General features: G+C 42.2%; 1 protein-coding gene across 4 annotated transcripts in view; it reads right to left on the bottom strand.

Annotated features, from left to right (window-relative positions):
- Positions 1 to 2,935: 2,935 nt before the first annotated feature.
- The window catches only part of Atxn7 (ataxin 7), a 166,757-nt gene continuing 153,815 nt past the window's right edge, over positions 2,936 to 15,877 (bottom strand). For all 4 annotated transcript variants that reach the window (XM_060390980.1, XM_060390979.1, XM_060390981.1 and 1 more), the window contains 5 exons: positions 15,355 to 15,553; positions 15,055 to 15,176; positions 9,411 to 10,389; positions 8,587 to 8,653; positions 2,936 to 6,806 (listed from right to left, as the gene is read on the bottom strand). In XM_060390980.1, the coding sequence (XP_060246963.1) occupies positions 6,697 to 6,806; positions 8,587 to 8,653; positions 9,411 to 10,389; positions 15,055 to 15,176; positions 15,355 to 15,553 (1,477 nt within the window). In that variant the 3' untranslated portion in view covers positions 2,936 to 6,696. The remainder of the gene's footprint in view (positions 6,807 to 8,586; positions 8,654 to 9,410; positions 10,390 to 15,054; positions 15,177 to 15,354; positions 15,554 to 15,877) is intronic.

Below are 15,877 nucleotides of genomic sequence, written 5' to 3'. Positions count from 1 at the left end.
CTGTGATGTGTCAGCAGAAGCTGCTATCATACTACTGTATGGCTGAACTGAGTATTCCAGACCAATGACATGAAACTGACCAAGAGTTTTAGACTTAATGCTTTAAATTTGCTACGAAGGTAAGACTACACAGACTGGTAATTTTCAATTTTCATATTGTCTCTTGGCCTTTAAATTTTAAAACTGATTCTGCTGAAGGGAATTTCTGAGTTCATGGTCCGTGTCCCACAGAAAAATGAAAGCTGGGAAAGCAAGGGAGGCTTTCTGATGCCGCAAAGTTGCATACTGGTCACCCACAAGTTGCATGCGTCCCTTCAGATGTATTCTAAGGAAAAAAACCAACCAACCAACAAAAATCCCAAGGCCACTATCTAAACACTGAAACAATTTTTAAGCAATCATACCTAATTTCTCTAGCAAAAGTGAGTGGATAACATTAAGTGCTCACTGTCAAGCTAGGTTGTATATATTCTTTATGCCCAGATTCTAGATACAGCATACTGCCTGACCCATTCTGGCAGATGAGTCTGCTGTCCTTGTATTGCACCTGTGAAGATGTGATGTCAGCAGCCTGTACCAGGAACATTTAGCCAAGTAATTCTTAACACTCATCTATGGTAGCTTTAATTGATAGAACTTGTTTTTTCTAACTTGGTAAAGGCCCTTCACAAAATGGAAAAGGAGGAAAAATAAGCGGAACGCCAACTGGCACAAAGTTGAAAAGATGAATGTTAAATATATGGCATATTAAAGTACGATCTTAAAAACAAAATAAGCCAGATATAGCAATGCTGCCTATTTTTCACAGGTACATTCAGCCATTTCCAACAGACAACTCTTTCTACTTTACAGTTCCATCCAGACAGCAGCCACCTGAGTATTATTCTGAGTTTCTTGCTGCAACTTCAGTCTGCTCTGTACTTCCTTCTCTGTAGCAGGTTGCACATTTCACCTAAAGCTCATCAGTTCGTAGGCTTGGCCAAGCTAGAAATCGGATGAACAGAACTAAATAAACCTCAAGGTCTTTGAAAGATTTCTACAGTTATTTTTCCTCCTGCCCTTGGCAGGTTTAGAGACCCAGCAAGTGCTTTCCTGGACCATTGCAGCAGCCTTGCAGGTCACTTTTGGTCCAAATTCCCATCTATTCTCTCTTGAGAAGTTATTGGAGGGGACTATAAGTGATGAATATTTTTAAGAGAAATTATTAATAGTGTTTAAGTCTACTCCTTCTGGAAAAATTCTACTTTGACTGATGGGGAATCTTGAGATTAAAGTGTCCACTTTGATCTAGGAGCTTTAGCTGTATTAAATGACGGTAACAAGGACCAATAACTAGCTTTATAAGATCAATGTCTAACTTAGTGAACTGCTTGAAACAACAAGAACAAACATCGAGAAGTTCTTAATAGAGATTGGAAGATGAGAAGGTGGTCTAAGAGACTGCTTTTGGAAATTTATTGCATTTAGTGTGTGTGTGTTTAAGAACATGCATGCATACATGCTGTGGTGCATGTGTGGTTAGTTGACAATTTGGAGGACTAAATCTACAATGTATTATGTAGATTATGGGGATCAAACTCAGGGCCTCAGGTGTGGCAATTAAGTGGCTGTCCCAGGGACAGCCTTTTGATTGGGAATTGGAAAGAGTAAAGACATGTTTGAAGTAAGAGTCTGACGATGCAGGAAATAGCAGAGTCCAGCATGCCTTTGACTTCCGGGCTGCTGCAACAACCTAAATGGCCAGATGCACAGACCCAGGAAGTATCTCTGGGCCTTAATGGTGACCTCTAAGTATGAGCTTGTTCGTGAGGCTAAAGGCTCATGGCATCTCCATCGGTGCCTCCTGTGCAGCAAATTTCATGAACAATCTCCCATATTCCTCACATCTGTATCCTGTTTGTACCTTCTTCACAGAATGCATTTCTGTAGAGAAATCCAAAAACTGTTAACTGCCCCTTGAGATGCTTTGTGACCATCCTGGGTCAGATGACCTGCAAAGAAAGGATTGGGTAGTTGAGATTTTTCTTCGACGGCTTTTTCTTTGACACAGTGATTTATCCATGGGGAAATCTGTCACTGGATCACCTTACTAACTTATCAGAGAAGGAACTAGAAAGTTCATGAGGCACTGAGGGGTTGGTCTAGCTTGGCTAACTCATGGACAAATGAGTTGCTTCCAATTTAAAGCAACAATAACAACAACAAAAAATTTAGAATGGGGGCTGGAGAGATGTCTCAGAGGTTAGAGCATTGCTTGCTCTTCCAGAGGTCATGAGTTCAATTCCCAGCAACCACATGGTGGCTCACAACCATCTATAATGAAATCTAGTGCCCTCTTCTGGTGTTCAGATGTACATGCAGGCAGAACATTGTATACATAATGAAATAAATAAATCTTTAAAAAAATTTAGAATGACTTTTTATAGATACAATTATGTTGTACTCTGAATACAACTAAAATGCATATGTATGGCTAGTAAGGGGAAGGGAATAAAAAAAAACAAACTGTGAGCTCCAGATTTAAAACTTCTTTAACAGGTAAAAATCTACAAACTTAACTATATATATACATCAAATTCACAAACAAGAAAACTTTAAGTAGAGTGTTGTCTTTGTACTAATTTCTCCATTTCCCTCACATACAGGGTCAGGGCAGGATACAACACTATTCATACAGGGATGGATTTCCTGAAAGGCAGAGCTTTCTGTCCAAGGATGGGAACACCGAAAGGTTTCTAGAGAATTCAGCCTATACTGGAGGAAAGCTAAAGTGAAGGGTGTCTGATGTAAAGCTGATGGTGAAAGTACTAGACAAGGCAGAAACATGTGAAATATTTCATGCAGCCAACCTTATTTATTGAGAAGTCCTAATTTTATTGCCCGTTTAGTAACATCTTTGTTCAACAAACTAACTTTTCATAAAGCAAAACACAACTTTTTCTTATAAATAGTATAAATTATTTTATTTACAGAAACTTGTTACAAAACAAATAGACTATATATTTCTTCTCTTTTAAATATCCAAAGTAATTTTCTATCCCTTGACATTTGTTCATTTCTATACAGCAGCCAACACAAAGTCCAGCTGAGATGCTCTTGATTATGTGTACACATTTATCAAACTATTCACACATTTAACACAGGAGATTGCTTTAATAACCAAGCTCAAAAAAAAAAAAAAAAAAAAAAAAAACCAGCAAAATTCTTTCAAGGCCCTGCATTCACACTGACAATATGTAGTGCTCACTTAAGTGATCTGAAAAGGTAAAATGTTTTACGGAAGATGTAAAAATGATTATTTTTTTTAAACAGTGAAACTTTTAACAATCATTTTTCAAAGCCCAACTTTTCCCCAACCCAGGACAGAATAGAGACATTAAGAAATCCCTTGGCAACAGAACTCTTACAGGAAGACAGCTGCCTTTATAAGTTATATATTTTTTCAAATTAAACATTTTTCAATGTTCTCAGAGGTACTTCTTGTATTTTTTTAATACAAAATATTTTAAATATCCTGCCTTAAAGTCTGTATTTAGTGAGGGAGTAACAAACAGCTGCCGGCTGACAGCAGTTTATGACCCTTGGTGGCACTGGGCAGTCCACTGCCAGTTAAATTACTGTGAACAAAAAGGTCTTCGTTTTAAAATACCTTATAAAAATTACCAGGCTTGGTGGCTTTTAACTTCTCCCCTAAAACTTTAGAAATAATATTTAGGTGGAAAAAGCAAACTCCAGAAGTTCAACTCAGCATTCAAGTCTTTAAAGAGTATCTGTCTGAGCTTAAACTAGGTTCAGGCACTTTCAGCTTTGTTTTGCCCATTAGTTTTAAACCACATCACATACTAATAACACAGGTGTGCTCAGAGTGTTATTACACACACACACGCACACGCACACGCACACACACACACACACACAAAACTAAACAAAGAAAAGCAATGTGTCACTTAGTTCCATGTAGTCTATCTGGAAATCAGGCAGCTGAGAAGCCATGCTCACTTCATCTGTGTGAATCACTCCCGAGACACTGAGAGGGACAGAGACCTTCACAGAACAGAGGCCTCCCTTAACTGTAAAGGAGGCAGGTTCTAAACTATTGGCTTGGCAGTGAAACACTTCAAATTATAAAAAGGTATTTATTTTCATTAATTAATAAATAAATACTAGATGATCTCAATTGTACCAAAACAGGATATCAGAAAAAAAGACCTGTGCAAAAATACATATTTAAATATGTACAATTCATTTTTAACAAAATATGTCTTCTGAAATAGGGATACTTCCATATTTATAATAGAACAAGAAATTCCAAAATAAAGATACAAAAGTAGGTTTTTTTTTTTAATAATTCTTTGTTCATCATTGCAGCACTTTTTTTTTTTATAGTTTAAGAAAACTGCAGAAGCTGTCATGAATTCTATTGGAAAGAATATAAAAAATTATCTTGGTTTTAAATTGACACCAAAGTCTGTCTAGAAACAACCCACACACTGCAAATTTGGTTTTTCCAAGTTAATGTAATTAAAAAAAATATTTGTACTCCCATATTTTAAATGGTCTTAATTGTTCATCATCATAAAAAGTAGTTGTCAGAGAAAATAAAATATTTGAACAGTCTAAACTTTAGTAGCACTGTTTAGGGTATGTCTGTTTGTGGCAGGCAGAATCCAAAATGGCTTTTCCTAATCCCGAGGCTCTGTGTATTACCCGGAGATATAATGAAGTTCAATTAAAACCCCAGTCTAAGAAATCAAATTATAATACTCATTAATCTAAGTATCTACTTTATTCTGAATAAACTTCCTATTGTGGCTCCTATTCACATCTTTCGGAACAACATGACCTGTCTATAAATTCCATCACTAAAAGCAACTTAATTTATAACCATCAAGTCCCCTTGGCTCTGAAAATAAATTCTACCCACACCCCATTGCACTTGTCACCAAGTAATTACTATGTAAATTATGATTCCCTCACCTCCTTCCCACCACTGGGATGGAACGATCAGACTGATCCCTAACTTCACCACACTGGCCCATCTGTGTTCTCTCCTTATAGCTCTTCTAACATCTTTAAAACATTCACTGACTGATTGCATAAGACGTGAATAAGGTTCTGTTTTCCCTTCCTTAAAAAATTCAACATTTTACATTAATTTATAGTTAAAGTATAGTTAAAGTCTTTGTGTTCTTACATAATAAGAGTAAGTGTAGCAATTCACATTATTAGGCTGGTAACCAAGTATTTATTCATTCTACCTGTTGTTGACTGAAATTCCCTGAAACTCAAGTGTGTAACCAAAGAATTGTAGGGGAAAGGTTGCACTGTCTGGGCTCTACCCAGACCCTGGCCAGGACACGGCTCAGAGCCTTGGGGCTGCACTCTTCTGGCCACTCTGTTGTACTCTTCCTAAGTTAGAGGACTTGGTTGTCTGTGCAGGAGCTATTGTAGTAGCCCTAGATCACCCCCAAATTCACTGGTAGAAATCTTTTCAAGCAATGCTTTAACACATTAAACATTCTTTGGGAGTGGGGTACTGAGAAATCTTTAAAGGGCTTTTCACCTCACTGAAGGAAGATGGCTGTCACTACCACAAGAAAGGTGGGTGTGAATGACAAACACTTCACCCTCTCAACGCCACCTCCACAAGGTCTCCCACCACCTGCCTCTACTGAAGGGAAGCTGGGACACAGACACAATGACAACGCGGCTGAAAGCACAAACTACTCTTGGTTCTCCAAACAAATTGAAAGAGGAAATGGGAGTAATGCCTTGGAAGTATTTAAGGACATTATAATAACTTTTAAAAAGGCAAATCTTAAAAAGCAGACTGAGTAAGACAATTGACCCAATCTGATGCGTTGCTCAACATGAAAGCACTAGAAAGAAGTCAGTCTCTTTGGAAATCCTGCAAGTTTTGCTTCACTTTTATGATTTTTTTTTCACCTCCCCGAATCCAGTGTCCCAACTGGCTTTTTTCATCACCAAACTAGTTTTCCTTGTCTCTCTTTCCATCTTTCTTTTCTTCATTCTTCCTCTTTCTTTCTCTCTTTTTATCACACATGCTTTTGTACCATGAAAACTAAGCTTCTGAGATCCTTTAAACTTAATATCCGGGCTTCAGCAGCTTTAAACCAGTTGTTCAGTTTGAAGAACTTGATAAGCTTCTTATCCCAAATTACTTGAAAAGGGCTGAGCTACTATGCCATGATGCATTGACCAACATCAGTATTCTATTCCTGAACACTGCTATAAAAAAACTAAAGCCAGGAGGCTACTCAGGATGCAACTTGCTCCTCTTTCTTTGGAAGGCCTCCAGTCTCCAGTGCAGGTGTCTACCTGCTAGAGAGTGACCTACAGCTGAGGATGTGTTCAAAAAAACCTCTGGCAGAGGAGGGAAGAGTCTACAGTAATGCTCTTGCCAGAACATTCTTTGCCCAGCCAATCTACTTCAAGAGTGGCTCCATGATATGCTGCAAGGTAAAAAACACAAACACAAACAAAACATAAACAAAAACTTCTCACAGATTGGTAGCAAGCAGTCCAGACCACTTTAACACTGAGAAAGCAATCCGGTGGCTGAACTTGATCCAGTGTCCTTTATGAGTACTCACTGCTACAGACACAGCTTCGGGAAATCCTTGTGAAACAGCCATAGGCTACCCTGAAGGCCCACAGGAGTTTGTAAAAAGAGACTCAAAGGCATCGTGGAGTCCAGAGTGCTGAGTAGAGGTGTAACTTGTCTTCAAAAATGTCTGGATTATTCCTTCCAGTGGTATTGTCAGCTGTCAGGGACGTGCCTTTGGCTTTCAAAAAAGAGGAGTGAGGAAAGAGATAAGTAAGTGGCTAAATGTGCTCCTGAGCCTACATAAGGATATCCCATACTAAAGTTGCGCAGACCTGCTGGGGCCAGGGAGAGCCATCATGGGACCAGCCTCAAGCTTCATGAAGACTTACTTCAGAAAACTGGCAACAAGAGACTGCTGCCTTGGTTTCCAGATCTCATGTTTGCCTTCTAATCTAAGTTTTCTTTGTCAGTTTGTGTCCTTGAAGGTACTCTAGGTTGTAAATTCAGAACAGAACTGGATGTGCTAGCATGCAGGTGTGGCAGCTTACACCAAGGCACTGCCCACAGTACAGGGAAGGAACCTGGCCTTCCCATAGTAAATTGAAAGTCAAGAAACCAAGAACATATTTGGGGATGGGAGAGGGACTACTCATTGCCATGTCTTGGGCTTCCCACTTCACTTCTCTATTCAAACAGTAGCCAACCCAAGCAACACTGTTTTAAAAGCATTCTCCACAAGAAACAGCCAAGGAAGGACTTCTAAATCTTTAGAAACAGGGCCATTCATTCATTCACTCGCTCATTCATTCATTCATTCATTTCTTTTTGTTTTGTGTAGCCCTGGCTGTCGTAAAGCTTGCTATGTAGACCAGGCTGGCACTGAACTCAGAGAACTGTCTGCCTCTGACCCCAGAATGCTTGGATTTAAGGCGTGTCAATATGCCCAGTTTTAAGGTATAGTGTTCTTTTGTTTGTTTTGTTTTTTTGAGACAGGGTTTCTCTGTATTTTTTAAGTGCTTTCAAATGTCAACAGTGCCTCTGAGGTTGGTATACAGTGTGAGATGCCTCCCACAGTCAGATAAAGCTGGGGAAAAAAAAAACAACACTTCGTAAAGTTCACATATGTCCTCTTATCACAAGCCACAGGGTCCCTAAGATTTGTGAAGTATAATTAAAAACAACAACAACAACAACAAAACCAAACCATCCTCAACAGAGAAAGTCTTTCTACAGCATAATCTTGAGTTGAAATTGACTTAGAGTACAAACTTAGAGTGTCTGGGTCTTCCTACAGAACAACCCCCCAACCCAAGATAAAGGCAAAGCAAAAATTGACAGATCATAACCCAAATTGTCCAACAGATATGTAGGCTGTAGCAGGCTTTTAAAAGGAGGTAGAGAAGCAATTCACATCCAAGCCTAGCTCTGCAATTGCTCTTCAAACTAGTGACAAACTAGGGAATAGCTGCTCTATATTAGTGGGTCCATACTCCACCCCAAGATCCTCCAAAAGCACTGCTAGCCCTGCTGCCTCCAGTGTCCGCCTCTACCTTCATGTCTGCCGTTAGTTCCTCGTGGTTCAGAGAAAAGTCTACACAAGTCTAATGGTCTAAATGAAGACAGCGTAGACTACGCTACAAATGTGGGTGGGTGTGACTCCTCTTCTGCAGCAGTCCTAGGCCCCAGGGTGCCCACTCAGGGAGTTCTGAAGGATGAGTGTATTATTTCTTGCTGTGTTTGAATTTCTGCTACATGAATCATAACTATATGAGCAATTACAAAATAGGTTAAAAAAAAGTTCACATTTGCCCAAGTACTCCAAGTGTTCAAAAATGCCTAACTTAAACACCTACTTTTAAAGTGTTATTTCCCCCAATAATTTTGACATTATCAATTCACACAAATACTGAAGAAAAGTAAATTACACTAGAGACTACCTTGGCATTTTTTGCATAAGCCCTAAGCAGTTAGGTTCTGAGGATGGGGAAAAGGAAAGATAACATGAAAGAGAGCCTCACTTTTTAAGTCAGGGCTCTGCGGTGCTGCTGCTGCAATTCCTGTTCGTAAGCAAGGAGACAAGATATCCTGATGAATGAAATAACAAGGTGAGTGATGAGCTGGAAGTTAGGGCAAAAGAAGCTGGAAGAAAGAACTACATGAGAGGCAGTCAGGAGAAACCAGCAAGATTGGGGGACTGACAAGAATCGGCACATGCAAGTCACGACCACTCTGAACCCTGTGAGCCACTGCCTTCTAATGGGATGCACAATACATCTTTTCTTAAAGTATGAACCTGCGGCAGCTTCAGCTACGCCAATACTCAATCCTGTCTCCTGCCTCCTGTGAGAGCCTGGGGAGAATATTTAACCAGAATATCTGAAATTGCTCACGATGAAAAACATTCCAAGCTCATTTTTAAAGGTCTGAAGCCATTGCTTGCTAGATCAGTTTGCTTTCAGCCTGGCTTTCTTCGTGGGAACACACTTGATGGCTACGCAGGTTGAAAAGGCTCCCGCTTTCCTCTCTGGCGCATCAGGGTACCAGCTCTCCACATCTGCAAAGGGAACCCCTTCTAATTCCAACTCTGCTGACATGCCTGGTGCTTCCCTCAGGATGCTAAATGCACGTTTGCTTTCTCTACTTAGAAACATCTTTAAAGGCATTAGACATTCTGTAGAGGTTTTCCCCTTCACATGAACATGGACTCTCCTTTGTTAAAGATTACCATGAAAACTAGGCATCCATTTAGGCAAACGAACCAACCCAACCACAGTTTTCAGAGCTGGCAAAAGTCCCCAAGAAAGAGGTAACACACTTCCAGAAATCAGAGTCCACTTCCTACCTGATGAAGGATGGAATTGTTCGTCAGTCCTTGTGCCCCTGGGATGGTGCCTGTGTGTTTCATGTGGACGTTGTTCATAGCTGGCAATCTGGAAACCTTTGTAGGTTTGCTGCCACTGTTGCCGACATTGCTAGAGCCTGGAGAACACTTTCTTTTCTTTCCTATAAGTTTGTCTAGAGGAGTGTGCGAGTGTGAAAAACTGCCCTGCGAGTTGACAGGCAGTTCATTGGATTGATGAATGAACGGGCCAAGAGAAAGAGTGGAGTCACTGCTATTCACCATTACACTCATCCTCTTGATGGACTCTGCAGGGCTCACGCCAGGGGGACCCCTTCCTGCCTGCTCATGCCGGAGGGCCGCCGAGTGCGCTTTATTTGTCACACAGTTGAGGCCAATGCTGTGGGAAGATGCTGCTGTTGACAGGTATGGAGTCCCAGAGTGAGCCACACAGTTTTTCCTGAAAGAGTCCACGGAATGAGACGACGACGAGGAGGATGAGGAGGAGGAGGAAGAATGAACTAACAGTGGGGAACTGTTTTTGCGTTTCTTTCCTGAGCCACCACTGGTACTGCTACTGGCATTGTGACAGTTAGTGCTATTACCAGAAGACTCCTTGGGCCTTATAGACTTGCTAGGTTTCAATTTCTGAGGTTTTCTGGACAGAGGGGAGGAAGGGACTGCAGAGAGGCCAGAGGGTGTGGAGGGGGATGAGGATGAAGCAGATACTTGTCTGGATTGCATACTGCACACAGGATCCATCGCCCCAGAAACAGCAGGCTGTGCATTTAGAGTGGTTCCATGAGCTGGTACCGATTTGCTGTTTGGGGAGATGCAGGTGGACGGTAGCAGAACTGGGGACGTAGAGACAGTGGTTGACGCAAAATAGTTGATCCCACCTTGTGATGTCGGCACAGAATTTGTCCGGTGAGGAACACGGGTAGAAACAGGTGATGTGGTACAGGACACTGGTGGGATTTTCCTGTAAAAAGGAGATACCATGGGCGATAATTACCATAGCTGGCCACAAATGCTTACCATAACCATAACTGGCATGAATGGCTACAGACAGGCACCCCTTTATTTTCAGCACTGAGAAATATACCCTTATCACAAAGATCAATCCAAAACACAAACCCAATTCTGACGTATTTTTCTTTCCAATTCCTTATGCTTCCTGGAGACCCTGGAAAGACACTGTATACCTCCCTGCTGTTACAACCCTAGCTTTCTACTTCCACTGCTGATCCCTGGCAGTCTTTCTTCTGCTCTAAGCACATGCCACAGTGTAAGAACTCCTGCATGTCCTCTGTCTGGGCCACTGTAGTTAGTTCTGACTTCTTTAGTTTCAACTCGTCACGTCCTTCAGAAGTCTGTCCTGACCACTATGCCTTCCTTATATCTCTCTAAAAGCCCCTGCTGTGAATTTTGTGTAGGTGACTTTAATATTTGACTGTAAATCACTTACTCCTTTTCAGATGTTGTAATCCAGCTTATGTACTATCTTATCCATAAGGCCTGGAATACAGTATTCAGATACTGAGGAAATTCAAGCAAGAATAAGTTACTTAAGCAATTGTGACAGGTTGTGACTAATGGCTGGGACACTGCATAAGATATTATAACAAATAACTTTGTAATGTGTGGGCAAAGTACTTAGAAGGGGATGAGAAATCTCTTTGTAGAGTCAAACACAAGGGAGCCCCCTTTTATTTTAGCTGAGTTTTAAAAATGTTTCAGCATTAAAAAAAAAAAAACAAAAAACTGACAACAACAACAACAACAAAAAAACAGTAAGTCTGACAGCATCACTAAAACTCAGATGACAACAGCTGAGCACAAGGGTGCATGCCTACGGCCCGAACTACTCAGGAGGCTAGAAGATGACATCCCGTAAGTTGAGGGTTGAGACCACCTTGAGCAACACGAGGCCTGTCCCTGTTAAACAAAAACAAAAACAATGGGCCAGGAGACTATGCTACTACCATGGTGCCTCAGCCTGGATGGACTAGCCCTATGTGTTTTCGTCACAGCCCCATGGAGCTCAATTTCCTCCACATTCAAGGGACAGATTTGGCCTGAAATGCTGTCATTTGACTTCAAAGTATTTGTTTCTATTTTAAATGCACAAATGCACACTGCACTTCTGCTTTTTCACTTCCTGCACATTATGAGCACTTATAGAGCTTAAGCCACAGCCATACTTATGACACAAGAAACTTCACTGAGAACATACAGACATCAGTCAGTTTTCAAATCTTTTCAGCAGACTCTGGTGTGGGGTGCACACCGAGAAGCCTGGATCTACACTTGTGAGGTGCACTGATATTACTTGAGAGGTTTGTTAGAAATGCGAATTCCCAGGCCTCAACCCAGACAACTTCAGCAGATTCTGCCTCTGAACAAGGTACCTCCTCACTGGATATAGTACCTGACTATGGCCACTAGGTGGCTCATGAGCCTGGGATTTAAAGCCCACGCTGTTTGAAATCCTGGGAAAAGAAAAAGGTCTCTTGTATCTTTTGGATATATGCCTAGGAGTGGTATAGCTGGATCTTGAGGTAGCACTATTCCTACTTGTCTGAGAAACAGCCAGATTGATTTCCAAAGTGGTTGTACAAGTTTACATTCACACACCAGCAATAGAGGAGGGTTCCCCTTTCTCCACAACCTCTCCAGCATGTGTTGTCACTTGAGTTTTTGATCTGAGCCATTCTGATGGGTGTAATGTGATATCTCAGGGTCATTTTGATTTGCATTTCCCTGATGACTAAGGATGTTGAGCATTTCTTTAAGTGTTTCTCTGCCATTTGATATTCCTCTACAGAGAATTCTCTGTTTAGCTCTGTACCCCATTTTTTAATTGGATTACTTGATTTGTTGCTGTTTAACTTCTGGGCCCAGGGGTCTTTTTGGAGACTGATACTCCAACCAAGGACCATGCATGGAGATAACCTAGAAACCCTGCACAGATGTAGTCCATGGCAGCTCAGTCTCCAATTGGGTTCCGTAGTAATGGGAACAGATGCTGTCTCTGACATGTACTCATAGGCTGGCTCTTTGATCACCTCCCCTTGAGGCAGGTACCAGGCCACAGAGGAAGACAATGCAGTCAGTCCTGATGAGACCTGATAGGCTAGGGTCAGATGGAAGGGGAGGAGGACCTCCCCTATCAGTGGACCAGGGGAAGGGCATGGGATGAGATGAAGGAGTGAGAGCAGGATTGGGAGGGGATGAAGGAGGGGTCTACAGCTGGGATACAGAGTGAATAAATTCTAATAAATTAAAAATTAAATTAAAAAAAGAAAGAAAAAGTTCTCCACAGGCACCATGTGAACCTCTTGAAAGAATATAACTGCTTTCTCTTTTGAAAGCTCTAATAAGCTAAATAAAGGTATACAAACACAAACACAGCACACACACACACACACACACACAAAGATGTGGAGATAGGAAGGCAGGAGGCAGGGAAACTATGGAACTGTAAAAATACCTTAGAGTGACATCCTAAGCCCTTCCCAGAGCAGCAGCTTGGCCTTTTAGTCACAGCAATACTCTGGGGAAAGGGCTGGTCAAACTGTTCAGGAGCTGCAGAGCACTCATTTCAGGTTCACATTCTATCTCTAATAACATCCATTTATTACAATACCAACTAAAGGGTAAGAGGACAAGAATGATGCTTAAACAGAGCTCTTTCCACAAGGAAAGAGTTTCTGTTAAGCCAGTCAGATAGGACCTGGAACACAGTGACAATACCCTACAGTGTCTCACAGAGGCCCTCTGGGTAGCTCCTGTCTGCGTGAGAAGTGCTAAGCTCATCTAGTAAATTAAGGGCTGTGAGGGAACCAATTTATAGTACTCCCGCTCTGGGGAGCATTTCCTGAACACTTGTGGCTGGGTCCCAATTCACATTCCTGTCTACTTCAAGCCTGTTGCATTAGCTTGTCACTCAACCACATGTTCCCCATTGCTGCACTGACTTTTAAGAGCAGAGGTCATGGAGCTAGGGATGTATGTGGCTCAGTTGGTAGAGAGCTTGCTGAGCACACATAAAGCTGTGGGTTTGACTGACAGCACCAAATAAAACCAGGCATGATGTCCCTATAATCCCAGCACCCAAAAGGTGGAAACTGCAAGATCAGAAGGCCAGCCTGGGATAAAAAAGTAGCTACTGTGAATAAATAAACCAGAGTTCATGCTAATGGATAGGAGAGCTAAATAACGAGGTATCCTTGACAGAGCCTGCCAGAGCAGAGGGCCAAATCAACCTCAGAAACGTGCTTTTTCAGACACTCAAAGCTGTGGACATAAGCCATCTCTACTCCACGGCTGGCTGCAGACAGCTTACCAATGTGAAGTTACCAGTCTACTTACCAACTCACAAATCCAGGACCTATCAACAGTCATGGACAAAGACTTTTTGACTAGAGACTAAGGTCCCTCCATTTGTACCTGACTTCCAGAAAACCAAGCCATGAAAGCAAAGGGCCTCACTTTCATCCATTCAAAGAGTGCTAGCCAATGATAACCACATGGTAGATCCTGAACGGACATGGACGACTTCACAGTCCCCTGTAATAAAATATCCCGCCGAACACAAGTCTTCCCTAAATATTCTTTTAAACGACATTCCTGGGGCAGAGTTTTAGAAATGCTCTTCAGTATACAAAGATATCTCTGCTTTGACAGTTGCAAACATCTCTGAGAAGCGTTGTGTATGAAAATAAGCTTACTTGAAATGCTGAATTAAGTTTTTGGGTCAAGCATCTCTTCTTTTTATAATCTCTTTAGTAAACATTAGCATACATGATGCTATACAAATGACTCAAGGGCAGGTGATACCGCTAAGTGATAGAGTGCTTAGCTGCCCTGCCCAAGACCCTGCATTCAATCCCAGCACAACTGCCCCCCCACCAAACTCTAAGATGTGAAGATGCAAATCCAAGCTCATGACCAGTTTACCACTGCGCCCAACAATGCCAATGCTGCCAGGCCGTCCTCGGCTCTGGGGTCTTGTCATATGCTCACTCTCTTTCTTGCTGTTTCTGAAACAAGTCATCACCTCTTCTGACTAGGTACCTTCATACATCTGTGTTTCTCCTCCTGAAACACAACACTGCTCACACTCTTCGTGACAGTTCTTCCAGACCAATTCATCATGGAAAAGCTTTCTGAGTCCCACAGCCTATTATGTCCCATCTCAGCTCTGTGTGCAAACAAACTGCCACCTAGCAGTCCCACCACTAACTTGCTGTGTGGCCTTTTTTTTTGTCAGTTTCATTAATGAAAAAATAATAACAAAATTTAAAAAAAGGATAATTATAGTCACACAGAGCCAGTTCCCAGCAGGTGTCAGTGGCCATTCTTTTTCTTTCCCCCATTATCTCTCTGATAAGCTGTAGACTTGTTTCTGTTCAATGATCTTTGTCTCCCTACATGCCTAACTATAAGATGTGGTCCTTCTAACTTAAGACCCTGCACCCAGAACAAGACGTAGTTGCTCAAAGAGTAGATACATTAGTTCTATAGGAAGCCATTTCCCCCCATTTAGATAAGCATGTCATAAAACAGAACTTGAGGTCATCAAGGAAACACATCATTGGGGCAGGTCAGCTCCCTCCCTGCCCTCCCAAAAAAAGATACTTACTTCCAAAGCTGTGCATTTAAATGCTTCTCTACCATGAGGTTTAGGGCACAGCGAAGCCGGTTCCACCTGGTGTCAAACACATAGTAACCTCTTCCAATCTGCCGGCTCCCAAATGTGCAAAACTGAAAGAGAGCACCACACACATGCATGTCACTCCTGCTGCCAGCACAGAAGAGGGTTCCTGACTGAGTACAGAGCATGCTAAGGTGCTACATGGACAGCCACGGCAAGGTCTCTGCCACCCCCTTCAGTACCCTGTCCATTCCTGGGGAGGCCACTGCAAGTGGGTGCAGAACTTACCGATGCTGGCTGAGGATGATGACCTGAATAATGACAGTCCAGTTTTTCAACAGACTCTTCTTTGTCATCGCCTTCACCCTCCTCACTGGATAACCGAGAAGCTGGCTCAGTGGCAGGCAAGGGAGGGTGTGGAGACTCGTGGCCTGGAGGAGGATCAATGGGGGCACTCCCTCCTTGCTGAGCAGGGCAGCCTGGAGGCCTGAATGTGTACACAGTACAGCACAGCTCAGAACAGTAGAGCACCACCTGCTGTGCTCATCAGCAACCTTTACACATACATATACCCGCAGATGGAAGGGGCAGGGTCCACCAGCCCCTGGACAATATGCTGACTCAGGTGGAAGATGGCAGATATGCTAGGGTGCACACACACACATAGACACACACACATGCAGCTCTCCTTAGCATCACTATTCTAAGTGAGTGTCTATCAGACAAAGCCACAGGCAACTTTTAACTAGTCTTCCCTCCCTCCCAGCCAGCTGGTGTCCAAGTCCCCCTTCCATTCTTCCCAAAGAAGAGG

The sequence above is a fragment of the Meriones unguiculatus genome, chromosome 9, assembly GCF_030254825.1.
Source record: "Meriones unguiculatus strain TT.TT164.6M chromosome 9, Bangor_MerUng_6.1, whole genome shotgun sequence".
NCBI lineage: Eukaryota > Metazoa > Chordata > Mammalia > Rodentia > Muridae > Meriones > Meriones unguiculatus.
This window is presented reverse-complemented; position numbering and strand designations above follow the sequence as displayed.